The sequence below is a fragment of the Cyprinodon variegatus genome, unplaced genomic scaffold, assembly GCF_000732505.1.
Source record: "Cyprinodon variegatus isolate N-32 unplaced genomic scaffold, C_variegatus-1.0 Scaffold369, whole genome shotgun sequence".
Taxonomy (NCBI): Eukaryota; Metazoa; Chordata; class Actinopteri; order Cyprinodontiformes; family Cyprinodontidae; genus Cyprinodon; species Cyprinodon variegatus.
This window is the reverse complement of record NW_015150822.1, coordinates 287,725-307,465: the sequence shown is the minus strand read 5'-3', so window position 1 is coordinate 307,465 and position 19,741 is coordinate 287,725. Positions and strand designations below refer to the sequence as shown.

General features: G+C 36.0%; 2 protein-coding genes across 2 annotated transcripts in view; both read right to left on the bottom strand.

The window, feature by feature from the left end:
- Window positions 1-1,950: 1,950 nt before the first annotated feature.
- psmb1 (proteasome subunit beta 1) lies at window positions 1,951-5,704 on the bottom strand. Its single transcript, XM_015386450.1, has 6 exons — window positions 5,496-5,704; window positions 5,052-5,159; window positions 3,724-3,805; window positions 3,326-3,455; window positions 2,597-2,703; window positions 1,951-2,509 (listed from the first exon to the last, which is right to left on the bottom strand). The coding sequence occupies exons 1-6, from the start codon at window positions 5,594-5,596 to the stop codon at window positions 2,324-2,326; spliced, it is 714 nt and encodes a 237-aa protein (XP_015241936.1). The 5' UTR covers window positions 5,597-5,704; the 3' UTR covers window positions 1,951-2,323.
- Window positions 5,705-7,658: 1,954 nt separating this feature from the next.
- The window catches only part of phf10 (PHD finger protein 10), a 14,789-nt gene continuing 2,706 nt past the window's right edge, over window positions 7,659-19,741 (bottom strand). Inside the window, exons 4-12 of the mRNA XM_015386482.1 lie at window positions 18,837-18,920; window positions 18,634-18,758; window positions 18,402-18,551; window positions 18,052-18,161; window positions 17,819-17,966; window positions 17,532-17,672; window positions 12,038-12,146; window positions 11,488-11,676; window positions 7,659-10,059 (exon numbers count right to left, since the gene is read on the bottom strand). Coding sequence (XP_015241968.1) covers window positions 9,965-10,059; window positions 11,488-11,676; window positions 12,038-12,146; window positions 17,532-17,672; window positions 17,819-17,966; window positions 18,052-18,161; window positions 18,402-18,551; window positions 18,634-18,758; window positions 18,837-18,920 — 1,151 coding nt within the window. The 3' untranslated portion in view covers window positions 7,659-9,964. The remainder of the gene's footprint in view (window positions 10,060-11,487; window positions 11,677-12,037; window positions 12,147-17,531; window positions 17,673-17,818; window positions 17,967-18,051; window positions 18,162-18,401; window positions 18,552-18,633; window positions 18,759-18,836; window positions 18,921-19,741) is intronic.

Genomic DNA, 19,741 nt, shown 5'->3' with positions numbered 1-19,741 from the left:
GTATAAAAGTATAAAGTAACCTTTGAAAAAAAAAACAGCCAGATTCCACTATATGAATTGAAAGCTCAATGTTTTGACTATTTCGAAAAATTCTTTGAGGAAGGTCCAAGGTTGAGGGAGGTCTTGTTAGTCTCTGTCTCCATCTCCCGATACACTCTCGTCTGTGTCCGACCTTTCAGAAATTTCAACATCTTTATCTGAATCCGACATTTTAGCATGGCATAGACAATTCACGTTTGTAGTTTGAAGAACACCTGCTTGCTTCTGATGATTCCCTTTAGCTAACCAATGAGTGTTTGCATTATATGACTCATCCAATTACACTAATTTTCACAAGGTGTGGATGGAGCCAATGATCTGCATTGGATGGCGCACATGATATGAAAGAAATATTTATAAACATAAAACCAAAGCCAAGAGTAAAGAGTAAGGTTTGTCTTATAAATGTAAGGAATAGAACGTACAGATACTTGTGTGAAAATGTAATGAGTAGAAGTCAGAAGTAGAAAGAAAAATAAGTAATGGAGTAAAGTATAGATAACTAAATAGTGTACTTAAGTACAGTAATGAAGTATTTGTACCTCGTTACTTGACACCTCTGAGAATGATGTTGTGGAGAAGTTTAAATCACTTAGGTTCTAAACAATTTGCTTGGTTGTGAGCATGTTAAAGGGCTCAGTTTGGCCTGAAAAGGCAATTTGGAAGAACTGAAACAACAAGGCAACTGACTAAAACAAACTTATCCATAAAAAACAATTTGCCTGTAAAGAGAGTATTCATCAGAGAAGCACTCAGCCGGTCCTTGGTAACTCTGGAGGAGTTGCAGAGATAAACGACTTATGTTGGAGGATCTGACACAAACACTGTTGGTTGCTCATTCTACAAATCTGTCCTTTTATATGGCAATACAAAAGCCATGTGGAGTTTTGCTTAGTCATTAGCAAATCATATAGGACACATTTATACGTTGAAGATAATCTGGTCAGGTGATTCTAAAACTGAGCAATTCAACAAGCAACAGCCAGTTTATAGTGGAAAAAAATTCTCTGCACATGTAGTACACACACTTATGTGCAGATGCTTTTGCTCAGCATATACAAGGGAGCTGCCAAGAGTAAATTGAAAGATGGAGCTTAACTTTCAAGCATGATAACCCTAAATCTACAACCAGAGATACCATGAAGTAGCTTAGATCAAAGGATTTTCACCTTTTAGAGACACTCAAAGCCCACAGCTAAATACAACTGGGAATCATTGAGAAAAGGGGAAAGATGTTGACGGGGTCTAATCAGATGAGGTTTGTGCTACTGCCTAGTAAAATACAGGACTGAAAGACCGACCACTAGGCTAGACTATCAATGTTCACTGAATGCCGACAGTTACATGCAAAATTTACTATTCTCTTTCTGAAAAGCAGACCGTGCTGCTGAGGAAAAAAAATAAAAAAAAAGTCCTTCAATATACAATGTTGAATGATTATGCCAACTGGTTTCAGCTTGGAAACAAGCTTCATGGTTGATTTTTCATGGTCTCTTCAGTTGACAATTAAGGTTCAGTGACCCTCGCTTTCCTCCTCCACTCTCCTTTATAAGGTGGCAATATAACTTATAATAGCATAGTGTGATAAATTGCAAAAATATTTCACAATCTGGGCCATGATTAGACAAAAAACTGCACATATTTTACCTTTATGTTCTCACATAAAAAAATTATATCCTTCATAGACCTTTAACAAACCTGAGCTAACCTGCTATCAAATTCCGTAAGTCTGGTTTCTGTTGAATATGCACTCTATATAGGAATGTATTAGAATAATTTGAAGAAGTTAGTATTCTTATGTTATTTCTTCTGAATAAAACATTTTGAGTCTGTCATGGCGCTAAATCCAGTCTCACCAAGTTTACTAAGCAGAAGGAAATCTTTAACAGAAATCTAAGCAACAGACAACAGAAGAGTTCTTGAATTGTTTATATTTATTAAGAATGTAAAAAGGAACAGCTGAGCATGTCTCCATCCAAAACATTTTACAACATCCAGAGGAAATCTAGGCATGGTGGGGAGTTAGCCGGCTTCTGAAAATAGGAATGCTGATCCGACAGAAAGCTGACAGAAAATTAAAGTGGGATATTGTGACCAAAGAAATTAAGAATGGAAAGCAGGAAAAATGTAAAATTTTTCCTCTAAATCAAACCTAAATGGCAACTTTTATCAACCTCTGGATCATCAGTGCTCTGGTTTAGACACTTGTGTTAAGAGGTCATATCAACAGAATGTTGAACAGAGGAAGAAAAAGCTGAAGGCAGATGGAAACATTTTCTCCTCCTCAGTCCTTCCTCAGTGGTATTGTCTGCTCATTGATGCCCTCCTTATTGATGATGCAGATGCGAAGGGCGTCTCCAGTGTAGACGTCTCTTTCAGCAGCTGAGATGAAGACATCTTTGACCAGCTGAACAGCCTTGTCCTGAGTCAGAGGAACATGCTGGACACCCTCCATGTTCTTGAAACCAATCTGCAAAACAACATTTAGGAAAAAAAATAAACTAAACAAGACTGTCTGCATTGAGGATAATTTAAACTGTGCATGTTTGCCATTTACCTGATTGTCTAGTAATGGCTGCAGCATGGCACTGGCAGATCCTCCAGCCTTGTAGGTATCTCTCTGGTAGGAGCCCACAGGGTCAAAGCTGTACACGGCTCCTTTCCCTTTATTGCACATATTCCATGGAGTACATAGAAAATAAAAAAATACATTACTATTAAGAACATAAGACAAGGTTTAGGCCTTACTTATTATCTTATTAAAAATAGAATTTATATGTTATTAACTATGCAATGACACATAATGCATCCAAAAGGCACAGTAGTAAATTTGGGGTCCCTTTTCCAGTATTAATCCACTTGAAGACTTGAGGGCATTTTTGGAGCATAAATAATACTAACTCATTTAGTTCATAATGATGTTATATTACAGATTCACTAGCTTGTAAAGGGCTAGTGTATAATATGCACAAACTAAATAATTTCAGACCATAACTGCGTGACAAATATTCTTCCAAACATGAAGTGGCAACTCTTCTGACGGCAAAAAAATTAAATAAAATGGCCACTGCAGGTTACTGTCGCCACTTAGCTGGTGGTAATATGGCTGTAGATTGTGGAGGTTAACATATTTAATCTTTAGACAGAAAAAATAAATCTTGCTATAAAGATAAGACTGTGTCTCAAAAAGTGCTGACTTTTGAAACTTTCTTCAGACAATCAGGTCAGCTGTATATTGTAATATGCATTTAAGGCTATAAAGCTTTTATTCTCCAACATAAGCCACCTTCTTCATCCAGTCCTCCTATGATGTTGTAGACATAGTATGGGAAGAACCTCCTGCTGTACAAGATGGTGGACAACATGGCTGCGATGGCTCCACTGGTCATGGTTTTGTTGTTTGAATGTTTGTACATCTGATAGGAAGAAAACAATTCTTTTAAATGGTTTAAGTAACAAAAACCTAACACCTGAGAGAAAAAAAATAGACTTTAGAACTACAAAACAAATAAATCATTAGTCTTTTTTTCCCCCTTTAATGTATGAAAGAATTGGTCATATTAATAACTTTTTAATTACAAAATGTATCAATATTCTTTATAGAACCTATTGAAAACTACTACTAAAGGAAATTATAATGAAGCAGCGTAATTTAAAAACATAGTTAAACAGAAAGCAGTTTACCTTTAGCCTGGCATCAATGATTTTTGTCAAAGTGAGGCAGTCACCATGGAAACCACTGCAACCAATGACAGTTGTGTCTGTCCTTTAGGGAAGAAGAAAAAATGCAATATAAGCCTGACTGTCACATAATTGATTTATCTGTTATTAACCTTCAACCACAAAAAATATATATATTTTCTTTAAATCTTTAAAAGTGAAACATCTTGCTGAGGGTCAGTGCTTCCGTGAATCAGCAAGTAGCAAAAATAAAACACTGTCTTAATTTTAGAACACCAGGAGAGCAAATGGAAGAGTCCAAATGGCCCAGACTTGGTTTACAATTTCTTTTTCTATCCAGATTTTTCCAAACACTGCACTTAAAAATACCACATAAACCCATACCAGAGTTTAATTGAGCTTTGAAGTATGGGTACTAAGATTGGTATCCATGCTTTGTTTGAAGATAAACTGTTATACCACCTATACATTTCCAAGTCATTTTAATGAAATACCAGAGGATTCAAATACTTATCTACCAAGTCAGAGCATAATAGCAGAGCTTTCCTTGACCACCTTTTGCTGCACAACTACAATAAAAATGTGGGGGAAACACCACCATCCTCAAAAGATATGGAAACTACAGAAGCATCACCCATTTTAAACCTATACCCTCATTAAGGGTATAGGTTTAAAAAAAAAAAAACTGTAGCTGTTTAGTTGCTTTTTTAACAATAAAACCTCACTTTCTGTAAAAGGAAAAAGTAATTAGAACTGATTCACATTTTTGATTAATTGTTTTAGGAAATATCCTGAAACTACGAGCCGTTTTCCCAATATTACCAAAGTGTGGGAGTATTATACTGAACCATACCTTACCTACCATTCTAACCTTATACTTACCTTTATTTACAGCACAAAATAATGACCTTACTGTTTAATGATGCACATTTATATCATAATGATTATATAAATAAAGGCAGGCGTTTGTATTGCGTTTGTTGTGTTAAGTATACTTCTCATTTGTCTTACGTTTTGTTTATTTTTCTATATAAGTAGTTTTGGTAACCTACTGCACTGATTTGCTGTTACAATCTGTACAAAAAGACAAACTGCTATGGGCTCTAAAAGCTCTTTATCATAACATTTATAACTCGTTAATGGACCTTTAACAGAAAACATCCCCATAGTAATGGCAGCATGAGAACATGCAAAACTACATGTTGTGTGATTTAATTTAACTTCTTTCTTGTCTTGGCTGAAAGTTGCTTACAGGGTCTAATGAGCCTCAAAACATATCAACTGTATGCTAGTCAGTGTTGCTACCATCCCCACAGAGAAATAACACTTACAGCTTGTAGCATTTGGGAGAGTCCCGGCTGTGGATGGAGTAGCCTTCACTAAGCCTGGTGTCTGACGCTACGATGGCAAAATCTTCTCCAGCAACAGCTAGTACAGTTCTAGAAAGATGAAACAGTAGTTAGCTCTATTATCTCACAAAACATGAATAAATGAACACAAAGTAACATCGCAGATATGGGGTACAGAAAGAGCTGGTGCGAAACTGAAAGTGACGCGTCTACCCTCTCAAATAACACAACGACTTAAATTTGATATTAAAACACATGAATAAGTTATGTAACATCACAAATGTGTCGTTTATTTGAGACTTAAAAAAAAAACACTGATTTTCTAAATAAATAGTTGGTTTGCTAAAAGTAGCCAGATAGCATAAACAGTGTGAGCATTAGCTAGCTTCGAGGCTAATCTGACATTAAAAGGAAGTTTCCACTGACCCTCCATTGAAAGCGTAAGGTGAAAATCGGTTCTCTACTGCGCCGGTATAATGGTACTCCTTCATCTTCCCAGGACCTCCAAAATTTTGAGCTGAAAGCATCTTAGAAGTAAAGAACAGAACAACGGCTTGTCTTTCCCCGGCTAAACTCGCTGTATCACTGCAGCCAGTATGGAAGCCTCTTCCTCTACTAACAGCACTGGTTGAGACCGCACGACAGCGCCCCTAGGGGCTGATCGAGGTAGCGTGTGCATTAGAATTAATATATGATTTTGACTCACTTTACTGAATTATCGTGGTTAAATAAGGTTTACAGATGTTTTATGGTATGGTACAACTTAACTCAAACGTTTTCTAAATTGTAAATAAAGTTTTATAGAGAACTACATCAACTGTACAAAGCATACAATGTAAAACTCTTTCTGCTGCCCCATACAGAACAAGACACTTTCCTTTGCTCGTTGTACATAAATAATGGGAAAAGAAAATTAAAAAAATCCAAAATTGATAACCTATTTGGTGATTTCCCAAACTACACCAACCTGGTCTAAAACAGATGCATAAAAAGCCCCAACAGAAACTATCAGGAGAGCTGTGGATCTTTCTTGTCATAAAGCCCCTTTTAACCACTACCTAATTATGAATTTTGTCTCATAGCCCAATTCAATTTAGCCCCAAAAATGTGTTTATCATAGTTGCTTAAGCAGGATGTTTTTAGAACACAGCAATTTACCTTTTTTCCATTTAGGGTCTGGAGATTAACATCATAATCCATCTACCTCACTGTTAAGATAGAAACTATATCTTAGCCTTTTGCTGATTGGATTGATGCACTGAAAGAAACTTGGATGTCTGTTGGATCTATTTAAGTATCTTTAGACAAGATATGGACAAATAGATCCATAAGCTGTGCAAAAAATTTTTTTCAGTGTAGTTGATCAAAGTACAAGATCCTACCTCTATTAATTCAAAGCAATGATGGCATGTGAATGTAGCCACTTTAAAAAAATAAAAAATTACCCATCCTGCTCTTCTTATTCAACTAGAATAACTGTATATTAAAAACTTCCTTCTGATTGACGTAATACAAATAATACATTTTTGCAGCTCCTTTTGTAGCAGTACTAAAGCAGTGCAGATGACGTTTCCATGAATAGGTTCAAGACTTTTTACTTTGCAATGAATTGCATTAAAGATTAACTGCCAACTACAAACATAAAAATGACGCTAAAAGCAAAACAAAAACAAGATTCCATGTAATCTTATTGCTGCTGGCCATGAGCATGCTTCAGGAAAGTGGTTCCCAAAACCTGGGCAACATAACTCATATTATAAGTTAAACAGTTAATTATGATAATGTCACCTAATGAGCACACTACAACATATTTTTTTTCACAATTGCAACAAAAAGAAAAAAAAAACTAAAGCACAAAAGATGTTCCTTTTTTTTGGACATCAGATAGCCTGTGACTAGTCTTCTACAGCCTACAAACAGAACAGTCTCTTAACGCTCTATTCCATGGAATCCGGAAAAAAGTTGAATACCTACGTGGGGATTAAACTTAAAAAAAAAAAAACATTGCAGATGAGTTTAAACATATACATAGATGTATATCGTTTTTATTTGATATCCATAATATAAAAATACAGAATATGAAAATATAGAAGAGGAATATAAAACATCGGTTATAAAAAAAATAGTTATTTAAGGTCTCCAAGAAACTCTCAAGGTGTTATGACTTGGTAAAAAAAAATAAATAAAAAAAAATGCTAATTTATTATTTATTTCAGAAACAAGATTTTTTATTTTACCAAAAACAATTATTTAATAATACGAGCTTCTGGTGGCTAAGTTTAGTTATCATATTGTAAGGCTATGTTCCTTTTAAACACATTTCTACCACACATGGTGTCTGAATATTCAGAAGAACTTTACCAATAATCTTATATGGTATAGCGCAAAAAGAAATAAAAGAAAACATTTGATATTTGAACTTACAACTATACAGGTAGAAGAGAATGCAGAGGCTGTGCTGTCTTAAAACACTACAATTAACACACAAAAAAAGACAAGCAGGTGTACAACATCGAACAAACAAGAAAAGGGACAAACGAGCTGTTAAAAATGGCTTTTATTTTTTTTTTTAAACAAATTCAACTGATTAACTATGACATCAGATAAAAAAAATAATGAATAACCCAATCATAAGACAATATAAAACAAACAAACAAAATACAATTCAACCATTAAAATTCAAAACACAAAATTTAGGTTGATTGTAAAAAATAAGTCGATGTAAACTGACTTACACATCTTAGTGTAATTACATTCAGTGTAATCACAAGTGGTTACAATTGCATCCCATGATTTTCCAAACAGTGAGCACTGGAGAAATTCCATTCTAAAACGCACTTAAAAAAATTCATTACTTCACTGGCAAATATCTGTCACAGGTTAAGTAAAAAAAAAAAAGCACCACTTATTTAAAAAATATTGACCTATAGCTCTTTGTGAGACAAGGCATCGTTAAAAATGGACATTTAAGGTAATAAGACATAAAATAATCTTTACTATTTCAGCTGCACAGGACCAGAAGCACAATATGTTTACCTGAAACTATTCCTCAGATCAGTGTATAACGGCAAAGACGTAACGAGAAGATGTTAGTTTCCTGAAGCAGCAGATCATTTATTCTGTTAGTCGCAAAAATAAATGAAATGATTCGTACACAGTTACAAGTTCCTCTGAGGCATCAGTCTATAACAAACAGCAGTTTAGACACTCTGAACAAAAGTATAAACGTCAAAACTTTTGTTGTTGCTCCTATTTCACATAAGTAGAACCAAATTCCTGGATGCTAAGAATTTTTCTACACTATAGTTCTCTGAAATATTGTTCACAAACCTATCTATCTGTTCCTTTCTCCTTCAAAGAGATCATTAATCTACTTCCCAGGTATTGCTTATCAATATGCTGATTGGACAGCCTAATTATTGCAAAGGTGTGCATTATGCTGCCTAGAATAAAAGGACACTCTAAAATGTGCAGGTAAATACAGCACTTTTTCCCCCTCATACTGACCATTCAAAGCACATCACTCTGTCATCCCTTAGAACCTTAGGTCCCTTGCTTGTATGTTGTTCCCATTCCTCTCAGCTGTATAACAGTTTTTACAACATGGGGTCATACATCATCTTTGTACAACAACAAGTGAAGGCCCAACAAAGGGCCTTTTATTAAAACTGCTTGAGCGTTGTCATCCATGTTGTAAATATTTTACAGATTGTTAAACTTTTCATCCACACATGACCCCAAAATCTTATATTCATAAGAGAACACCCTTCCACAATGCCAGAGGCCATCAATGTCAGCAATAGCCCTCTGAAATTGGTTGTAATGCCCTGAACTGCAATCATCAGAATCAATTCTGCTAAAGCAGAGAAACCTCTAAAACTTGCAGACCAGCAGCACTCAATGACTGATTTTGGGCATGCTTGATTGGGTCAGGACACTGTTGATTAAAGCTAGTATGCAAATGAGTCTCACGCAGACAGTCTGTACAGAAATGCAGTTTTGTGAACTGATTGTTGCAGCAGCCATTGGAACGGCTGGTGTTAGATGATTCTGGAGGTAGAAATGCTAGATATGGTGGTTCCAGGGCAGGTGCTGGTACTACATGTGGGCTTCAGTTGGCAAGCAGGTATAAAGTGTTGTGAAATGCCTTTGAGATAGCATTTGGTGGGAAAGTAAAGATTAAATTCCTGCAAGTCAAAATCCACTAAAACCTACCACATCTATTCCTTCCTGTTAAAAGGGAGTTTTTCCTCTCCACTGTTGCTACAAGCATGCTTAGTGTGAGGGATTGTATTTGAGTCAATGAGTCGATCCAATCAACTGGTTTTCCTTAGATAGAAAACTTGGAATAAATTTGACTGTATGATCTGGTTGAACTGTGAAGTGCCTTGAGATGACTTGTGTTGTGAATTGGCTCTATATAAAAAAACTGAATTGAATTGAATCTATGATATTTTGCTGTGTGAGGGAGCTGCACATTGTGGCATTTTACTGTCCAGTCTTAGTCACACCTGACAACAACTATGCTCCTATAAGTATCCTGATGACCTACATCTGAAAGATGCATTGATTCCCTGCTTGTATGAGAAGTGCGAACTAACTGAGATTTAGGAAGATTAAACAGAACCTTTTGTGTACGCCGGAAAAGTTAAGATATTTGGGTTCAACATTTTGAAGTTTTGCATTTATATTTTCTTTCAGTGTATTTGAAATGCTGGTGTTCGGTTGACTGATTTTTTTTTTCTTGTTTTAGCTTTTCTTAACTGAAAACAGCATTTAAAAAATGCAATGTTCAAACAAAGCTTTATTAAAAAAACAAAACAAAAAAAAAAAACATTTTTTGCAGAATCAACAGCAATCTATTTCTAATAAAATGAAATCAGTTGCTATGTTGGTCATTTTTGAGCCGACTTGGGCCTCCTCTGGGTTTTTACTCCTTTCTTTTTGGGCGTTGTGAAGTCTTTGTCACAAACTTCACAGACCCAAAGACCTGGTGAGACGGGATGAATCATTTAACATTAATAGAAGAGAAAACAACATAAAAAAGAAGACAGCCAACATTACACTGTGCTATTCAGTCACAAAGTGCTAATCCTCATTATTTCATTTCATTTTGGACCTGCTTTCTTTAACCTAAGCTGGGCCTTGGTGAATTTAAAATGACTTAAGAATCTTATCACAATCAGGTCAATTTTAGAAACTGTATTTATAATCATGCATCCAAATAAACTGAGACAGACTTGGAACTTTTTTCCCTGGTAAAAGTGTACAAATATTACCAACGATGTCCCATGCTGATAGATTTCTACCTAAAAGCTGAGAGAAATAAAACCTAAAAGTGATTAACCAAGGTATACGTTTAAGAGTTTGTGCATTTTTTTTCCTACCCCAAACTCAGTTGCATATTAACCCTTCCACAGCTCTTTCATTTTACACCACATATTACAAGCTGAAACTTTTTATATAATCACTCTTATTTAGAAAAATCATGACCAACAGCACTTAAGAGTGAAAAGTTTTTCAATAGCAATATATAATTACAACCAATAACTGTGCCATGACTTTTAAACACATTTCTGAATATAGATTACAGTCTATGATTACAGCACCCATCACTGAGTGACATTTTCTGTTTTATCTCTTTTTTGTTTTTTAAGGCAAATATTTGTACAATATTCTATATGAGAAATAAAAAAAAACTTGGTTAATATAATTTTGTTATACATTTATACAATATTTTACAGTGGGTTTTCTTGGGCATTTTGTCTATATGGATGATTTATTATAGCCTGGGTGCCTTAGTCCCGCCCACAAAGTTTGAGGTCGGGAAGTTCGGTCTGGCTCTGCTCCATAGTAGCGCGAGTATTATCGCCCACCCTCTGGCGATCCAATCAAATTGTCAAGGCGGGCTTTATACGATGATGGACAGATGATCAACAGTAACGTAATCAACCACGTGACCAAAGCGCGCTTGGGTGACAACAATAATGGCTGCCGCTGGAGAGTTTGGGTGAGTAGATTCTGCTATTAGGTCTGTTCTAGAAGATATCGACAGCAAATTAATTTTAAAAGAGGAACAGAGAAACGCGATCAAGTCTCATCTTCTTATTATAGGCGTGCAACTGCACGCTTTGATTTTTGTTGACAACAACTATGCCTCGCTTAACATACGTCACGCACTCCATTGCTCTTATTGGTTGTAGGTCTATCCAATTGAGTGCAGAGGCATTTTTTTTCCTGGTTCATTCGAAACACGCCCCATAATCACAGCTCTATGGAGCAGTATCAGACTCATATTCTGACTAGAATTGAGTAGGACTACGTCAGGCTAGATTTATTATGTCATATCATATCAAATTTTAGCCATAACATCCCGCCCTATCACCACCACACCGTGCATGTATGGTTTCCCCCTTACCTGTAGGTATTTCATCCATGCCTACACAGAACGTGTGGTAACCTCTGTCACACTTGTCACAGAACATCATCTCATCCTCGTGATGCGGCTGGCGGCACACGGTGCAGGTCTTACACTCCATGCACTGCCAGCGGTACGTCTGGATTACACACACCAGCTCCTCGCTCATGTCCAAGCAGGATGGATGGCCTGTAGTTTATGGACAAACGGACATGTATGCAGGACCAAAAGAGCCCAGGGACAGACGCGCACACAGACGGGACAATGGGAAGAAAAAACAAACACAGAGAAACAAAAAAAAGGAAAAATGTGAACAGGGCTTGTATATTTAATTACATATGCTGTAGATGAATTTTTAATATTGTGTGAATAATTTTGAAAATGTCCTCAAACAATGTATGGTTTACTGATTAAAATGTATAGAGTGTACATTTAAATGCATTTTGTATAAAATAAAATTTAAAAAATACGTATAACAGTGATGCATTTCCAACAATCAAAACAAAATTCCAACAAAAAAAAACAGGAAATGTTCCAGCTGAAGACTCACCGCTGTTATCACACTGGGAGCAGTGAATGAGAGCCTCTGGCTTGCCTCTCTTGTTGGCCTCTTTACCCTTCTGGCAAATGCCACACATAGCATTTGGAATGACCTTAGGCTGCAAGGGCAGAATAATGCTATAAAAACCAATCAACGATTTGAATCTTGCAGTCATGGATATAAAGCAGTGGAGTGGAAAAAAATATTAAAGAGTCACCTTCTGTTGAAGCTAGATTAAATTTTTCAGTTGGAAGTTTTGTAGAACACACAAGTCAGAATATTTAACCAATAACATCAGATGTTCATACATTTCGAGGTAAATAACATAAAGTTCACCCGTTTAAGAGAAAAATTAATAGTTAGCCGTATATTCACACTCATAAATGAGAAATTATCTTGTTTTTTTAAGTTGTTGAGATCTGTCAGAAATGCTGCACATGCATTTATAAAAACTTTGATGCCTAATTCTGAAAGACAACTAAGAGATTAAAGCAAGATATTTAGCATTTCTTAAAATTGACCAGAAGCTTCCAACTTTAAATAAAATCTACTATACACATCATTAATTGATAATAAAGTATTTTTGATTGAAGAAAGAGCTAAGCAACAGACTTTCTAAAATCAACAGCAATGTGTCTTCCTATGTTTAAAATTAGAAATAAAGTGCACTTTTTAAGCTGCATGTTGATGTTCCATTTTTAATTGAATCGTTTGCAGAGTTAGTGAATGCTGCTGAAAAACATCTAAAGGGATGTCAAAGATAGCACAGCTTGATTTAAACCAAAATATATAGTTTTTAACTATCTTAGCTAAATCCCAGCTTTTAGTTATCTTAGACAATAAAAAATCATTGAATAACTCAACGATTTAGAGATCAATTATTGCTACTTTTAGGGCAAGAAAATCCAACAGAGACTATTTATCATTATTTTTGGCATCACTTCGAATTATAGTAACAACCAAAACTATGGGGGCTCCTGTAACAATTCTACCAGGTAGTTCAGCTACATGACCCTTTCAGAGCTTAAACTCACAGCCCTTTCACATCTGGATCCACTCCCTTAAAAATATTTTAAATCACAGACATAGTCATGGATATCTGTGAGGTGGCATCCCTGTACGAAACCAATAGGGCATATTGAAATATAACACGGAGCTTAATTCTCTGAATTTGCATTCAGAGTATTCATTAAATCTGTTGGTCTACCATAGAAAATCCAAACATGATTTTTTTTTCAGTTTAAAAAGAACAGAAGCAGAAATGTTCAATGTTTTAAAAATGTTTGCAATTGTTTGAGCATGCTAAGTGGCATCAGTCATAAAATGTCCCTAAACAAAAGATGAACAGATTAGAATGAATGGCTAAACTCTTCAAACAGAGGAGCAGGTTTTTATAATCCAGAGAATAATGATGAACAAATCCTTGATGAACATGAAAATAAATAACACTGCTCAGAGTCATTTCTGTCTGACCCAAACTGAACTGGGAAAATACTCACATTTGCAGTAAAACTGGAAAGGAGCCAATCATGAAACTGCATCCAGCTAGTGTAAATGTCTTTTATTCTAAATGTAATAGATTTGACATGAAATAGTCTATATCATGCACATATAAGAAGTAAAACCAACTTTCTCAAAACACTATATGCTTCTATAAAAACTGAGCTTTCAGATAGTCATGTTGCTCTAACATGCAGCTGCAGAGGCATACGAACGGGGGGCGCATTGGGGGGTACAGTCTGAACAGTTCTACCAGTTATAGAAACATCTGTATACTACTGGGCTCACAGCTGAGGGAAATACTATGGTGTCATTTAGACACATTGAACTTCACATCTACACAAGGCTGCTGGAGGGTTTTTATAACCATATCCTTCCAATAACAGGGACAGGCCAGCGTCCAGTGTCATGGTATAACAAGGTTTTTACTAGGTTCACATTTCAAAATCAATTTAAAAGTAGTTTTTTTTTTCTTTTCTACATTCCTGAATGTTTGTGAAAACAACATTTTTAAGCTTTATTCAAAATGTTTCTGGCATACTGCAGCTATACTTTTCCTCAGATACTTCACTTTGTCAAATCTACTAGATTTATAAACTCTAAATATGTGTATTTTTTTATATATAGAAATAATAATTGTGCATAATTCCCTTTAGAAAACAGACTTATCCCTTCAAGAGGACATGACTTGTTTTAGTAACTTCCATTTGAGAAGAAATATAATTTTTAGGTCAAGAGACATTGATGCACTGAAACCCATTGAGGAATAATTCCTACCCTACAGGGCTTAGCATAAATCAAATATACATCTTATGTTAACATAAGTGCTGATCTGTCATTACATTTTTATGTTTTCTCTCTTTTGTGTCTTTCTTGTGGTCTTACAAAACTGTAACGTGCAGTGAATAAGTTCACCAAGTTCTGTCTTCTAATATGCCAAATATAACGCATTCATGGGTGGGAATCAGGGCACATTTTTGGCTCAATCAGTCAGCAGATGCAGCTCAGTGACAGCAGGTCTGCAAACTCTTTAAGCAGGGTCAGGTATTACGCCCTTAACAATGAGCTGTCTGACAATTATTCATTTATTAACAGTCTGTATACAAAGTATGCTTTGTCGCTAAAACACCATCAAATAGAACCCTGCCTAGTAAGACTTTAATAGCTTATTAGATTAATTTGGGAAATACCGGTAGCTACAAAGATGCAAAAATGTTAATTCACTTTCTCAAGAGAAACATTTCCTATTCATTGTTGCTGTTTTTTGGTAATGCATCATGAGTGGTCCAAGCAGAAAATGATTCTTGGTTACTGGACCCTATGGGGAATCGATGGGCCACAAAAAAAGAAGACAACTGAAGAAACAAGACGGGAGCTTAGCATGTGCTGGCTGTACAACAGCAACCTTTAAACATGAGCTCCTCTGTCTGTCATCCGCTTTTCAAGGTTAACCTTTAGGAGTGGACACTGGAGGCTGGCCGTTTGAGGAAACATTCATGGACGAGCTACGTTTAAGTCAAAATGATGAAGTCGTTTTATGGCTTGCAGTGGATAAACACTCAATTTTTAAAGTGATCAGCTGCAACAAACTGCCAAAGAAGTAGTTTGAATGCTAAATTGGAGGTAGTGCTAGAGCCGATTCTGAACTGTGTGTAATAAGAGAGAAAAATCTCTGTATATTGCATTAACTATTGCTACCAGCATTTAGCTATTCAGTCAGAAACTACAGATTGTTGATGGACATTGTGGGTTAGGAGCAGCAAGGGCAGCTAAACTTATGACAATAAACAATAAAAGCACTAAGATTTGAAAACAATAAGCAGCTAAGTGTTGAAGATAAGCATTTCCATGTTATTTTAAACAAACTAGCCTTTTGTGTCTGAGAATGGCTGTCAGTTTCATGTTTTTTACCATTTTAAAGTTTAGCTCTAAACAGGGGTTCATTTTATTCAGTGTAAATCAGTAGGATTTGCTGTTTTTTCTATTAAATAGGCAGCCATGAATAGCAAAACACGACCAGAACTATGTATTCCTATCAATTTTTCAAAAATGGAAAAAAAACATGTTCACTGATGCTGATTATTACATTTTGTGCCACTGATTAATGATACAAACCGACAGCAGCGACAATAGGGTGTTTTTTTTCTGCAGCTTTAAAATTTTTTAAATGTGCAGCAGCCATACAGAATGTTTAATCCAGAGCACGAAGGGGATTATCCCAGTCAGAATTATGACTTCAATACAAAATGGTTTTCCATTTGTTTTAGACTTGAAAGTCAGAAGCTCCATATTTTCACCAAAAAAATGCAACAAGAACACATCTCAATGTTGATTTCCAGCCGTAAAGATAAGTATTTTAGTGTGTGTGTCGTAAAACTATTTAAATTAAGTTTGGTATCTGGTTAAATCAGTGACGTAAAACCTCTATTTTTTTCCTTTAATGTTTGAGAACATAAAAAAGAAACACATTATTTCATAGCAACTAGAAGTTAGAACCACAAAAATAAAGATATTCCAATGATTTTCTGACTTTTACTGACAATCCACTTAACTCCAATGCAACCTTACTCTCAGATTAAAAAAAAAAATCAACTTTTGAGACAAATTAATTGCAACTTCTACTATGGCTACGCAAAGACGATGAAGCATAAAAATCATTGTACTGTTTAACTTTACCCAACTTAATGAATTTTTCATAAATCTAAAGAAACAGCAGTACAGTGGTTATATTATTAAAATCCCACTCGACAAAATCAGGAACCGACATGTTTAGGAATGCATGATATTGAAATTTTGGCCGATATCCCATATGCTAATATTAAACAGTGCCTTATATATTGGTGATATTTAAATATTTTTGCCAACATAATTATGCATCCCTAAACAAATTACTATTAATCAACTAAACCAGTAGAGGATAGCTGAAAGAACTGTAACCAATTCCTTTAACACTTAAACAAAACAAGTGAGCTCTTTTCTGTTTCTTTAGGGATGATGTGGCAACATTAACCTTTTCCTGAATCCGTTTTTTTCTTCTAGTGTCATCTAGATATTCTCACAGTTTCTCAACAGAAATCCACCACCTATTGTAGCACCTTCAGAAAATCATACCTTTACCAGCAAATAAATAAACAACTCTGAATCAGTAACTGTTAAATGGACATTTTTTGTCATTAGCAACCCAAAATGCATTGCACGAGTAAAAGCATTTCTGAAGCTATGGTTTGAATTAAGCTCATTCTTAAAAAATTAAATATTTATCAAGTGTGAATTCTAAACTAAAATGCAATTTTTAAGGAAAATAAATAGGTAGCCTATAGGTATAAGTCGGGGTCTCATTTGATCAAGGATTGGGGTGTATGGCACACTTCAGAGACAAAATGTAATATTATCTACATAATACCACCACAATCTGTATGCGGTCTCTTTGTTTTTTTTAATATCTATAACAGAACAAAGTTATTTTTCCAAGAACAGAAAAACTAGCAGCCAAAAAATCCACATACTTGTCTTATAAATATTTTTTGACAAGTGAGGACAGAGAAGAGGTATATATATATATTTTTATATATATTAAGGGCAATCAAAAGAAAAAAAACAAAATCTGAAAAGTTCAAATTTGTCTTCACTGAAGAAAAAAAGTGAAAGTGCGGTGAAAAAGAAACGGGAACTGTTCCTTTAAAAAGTTCTTATTGCTCACAGTTTGGTAGAAAAAATTGGGGGGATGTGTGGGAGGGGTCCATGAGACGATCATAAAACCAAAAACCGAGGCCAGAGCCCCCCTGGGGTGTGACTGTGTGTGTAAGTCGGTGTAGACCGGGATTTTCCAGCTTGGGAAAAGGCTGACCAACTGTAGATGGTGGAGCACAACGTGAAGATAGGCAGGGAGGGGTGTCAGGAATGGATGGAATAAGGAGGTGGTAACAGTAGAAAGAGGAGGAGGGGGCAGAAAAGTGCTGCTGCTGTTGTTGGAGAAGAGTTTTCAGGTGGATTTATCCTCTACCTTGTACCCTGAAGGGGTTTTGTGGGAGTGGCGCTGGTCTTTGCCCGGCGTTGATGTCCTGTTTTTGCCTTTGGACTTATAGCGATGACCTCCTCCGCCCTCCTGGCTCTCTATGTCTGATGCGTTCCCTGAAGAGCTGTCCTAAGAATCAAAGATATTAACGTATTTAAGAAAACAGAACGAAAGTAATCATTTCTGGAGAGAAACTTTTGACTTCTGCTTCTCCTTGTTCTCTGAAACATATCAGGCAGAGATCATACATTTCTATCCAAAAGCTACAGTCTTACGGATAAGTTCTTGTTCTTTTTGTTGTCCTTGCCATCCTCTGCATCATCTGAGTCAGGCTCTGAATCTAGGCCAGGGAGCTCCGGATCCAACGGAGGTTCAAAAAGGGCAGTGTTTAACGGTAAATAGCGCAGCTCGTTGGGTGAGTACCTGACATGTAGAAAAGAATGATACATAATGGACGAAAATATGAAGAGAGCTGGAGGGTCAGTTTTTACCGTGAAGGTACAGTTACCTTTTATAGTAATCTTGGAACTGTCCTGGTATGAGAGCTACTGGGTAAGGCCCAGTTTTGGTCAGCTCTGGTGCTAGCACCTTGAATCTGCCCTGCGGCACCTGGATGACCTGGGATAGTTAAAACGCACGGTCAGGAAAGAATCCTTAGACAAAGTCTTGCGTGTTGCTTCATAACTGAACTAAAGGTTCACAGAATATTTTTTGAATTTCACCTTCTTTACGCTTCAACACCAATAATTTTAGAGACTTCTGCAGTTTTAAGTGAACAAACCTGTTTTATTTGAACTTTTATCCTATTAAACAGGGATTAATAAGGTCATCATTGTGAACATTTAAGACTGGACTTACATGTGTCTGCAGGTCAAAGTAAGCCCTCCTCTCTTCCATCCGCTCTCTATTGAAGTTGCTGTTGAACTCTGCAGCTTTTTTTGCTGCTTCCTTTATGTACTCAGGGACCTTGCTGGCCTCAACCTTCTGAGGGTTCTGCTGCTGCATTTGCTGCAGAGAAAAGAAATCAAATCCATATGGGATTCTCTAAAAATTTAACTCCAGAGAGCACATTTCTGTTGTTTGTACCCACCGAGTACTCTTTTGCTATTCTCTGGCGCTCCCTCTCTTGCAGAATGACAGAATACTCAGCATGTTTGGCAGGATACTCCTTAATCATCAGATCTATGACTTCATCACTTCGCAGCGCTGTTAGACCTGAAGTCATCACAAACTCCTGTGTTACCAAATGCTAGAATTACTTTTGAAATCATTAGTTAGAGCTGTGATTATTACCCAGAGTGCATTGTGTCTCTGTGATGACGTTTTGCTCGCGGAGATAGAGCTTCTCTTTGTGGGACAAGTCTCGCCTCTCCATATCTGCCCAGGAATAAAAGAGAAAGAAAACCAAAGCTGAGCAACAAAATGTAATAATTCTTTACTCAATGTAAAGATGTCACCTAGCAGGTGAAACTGGAATTCAAGCGCACCTCTTTCTGTAATATTACATCATTTATAGTATTGATTTAAACAAACTAATTTCTCGGGAACAAGATTATGATATCCACTTAGCATGCAAGTTTTATGTTTAACAGTTTTGTTGCATTTCTCCTCTTCTAGGATCACCACAATCAGTAGAAATGTATTGGTGCACAGCATAATTGATGCGGAGCGTACAGAAGACGATTAGGACCATTGGTAAGTCCACTCAATAAAACAAAAAATGCTATGGAATTCTATTTATTCTCGAATGACTTAAATAAAATTATGATCACTTGTAATTTTCGTACTTTATCAAAGTGATAATCCCAGGCTTTGACAATAAGAGTCCAAAGAAATTTGATTTCTAAGTTTTGTCTGATTCCTATTTTATTCTAAGATCAAAAGTCAGAATTCAAAAGCCTTTTTTTTGTTTTCTTTCTAAAGTGGACCTTTCATTTTTTTTATATCTGTAATCCTAATCCATAGTCTAGAAAATGACAATAATGATTTTATACCCAAAGTTAAAGGAATAGTACACCCAAAACATGATTAGCCTTCATTTTTTTACTCACCCCCATGCTGAACAACACTCTGGAGTACTTTTTTGATATCTCAAATGCATCTGGAGATCTGGGAGGCTTCTTGCTGTCTGCTGACATTCAAATAATGGAGGTCTATGGTGACCGAGACATGCGCGCTCACGACGCTACGGAAGCCGG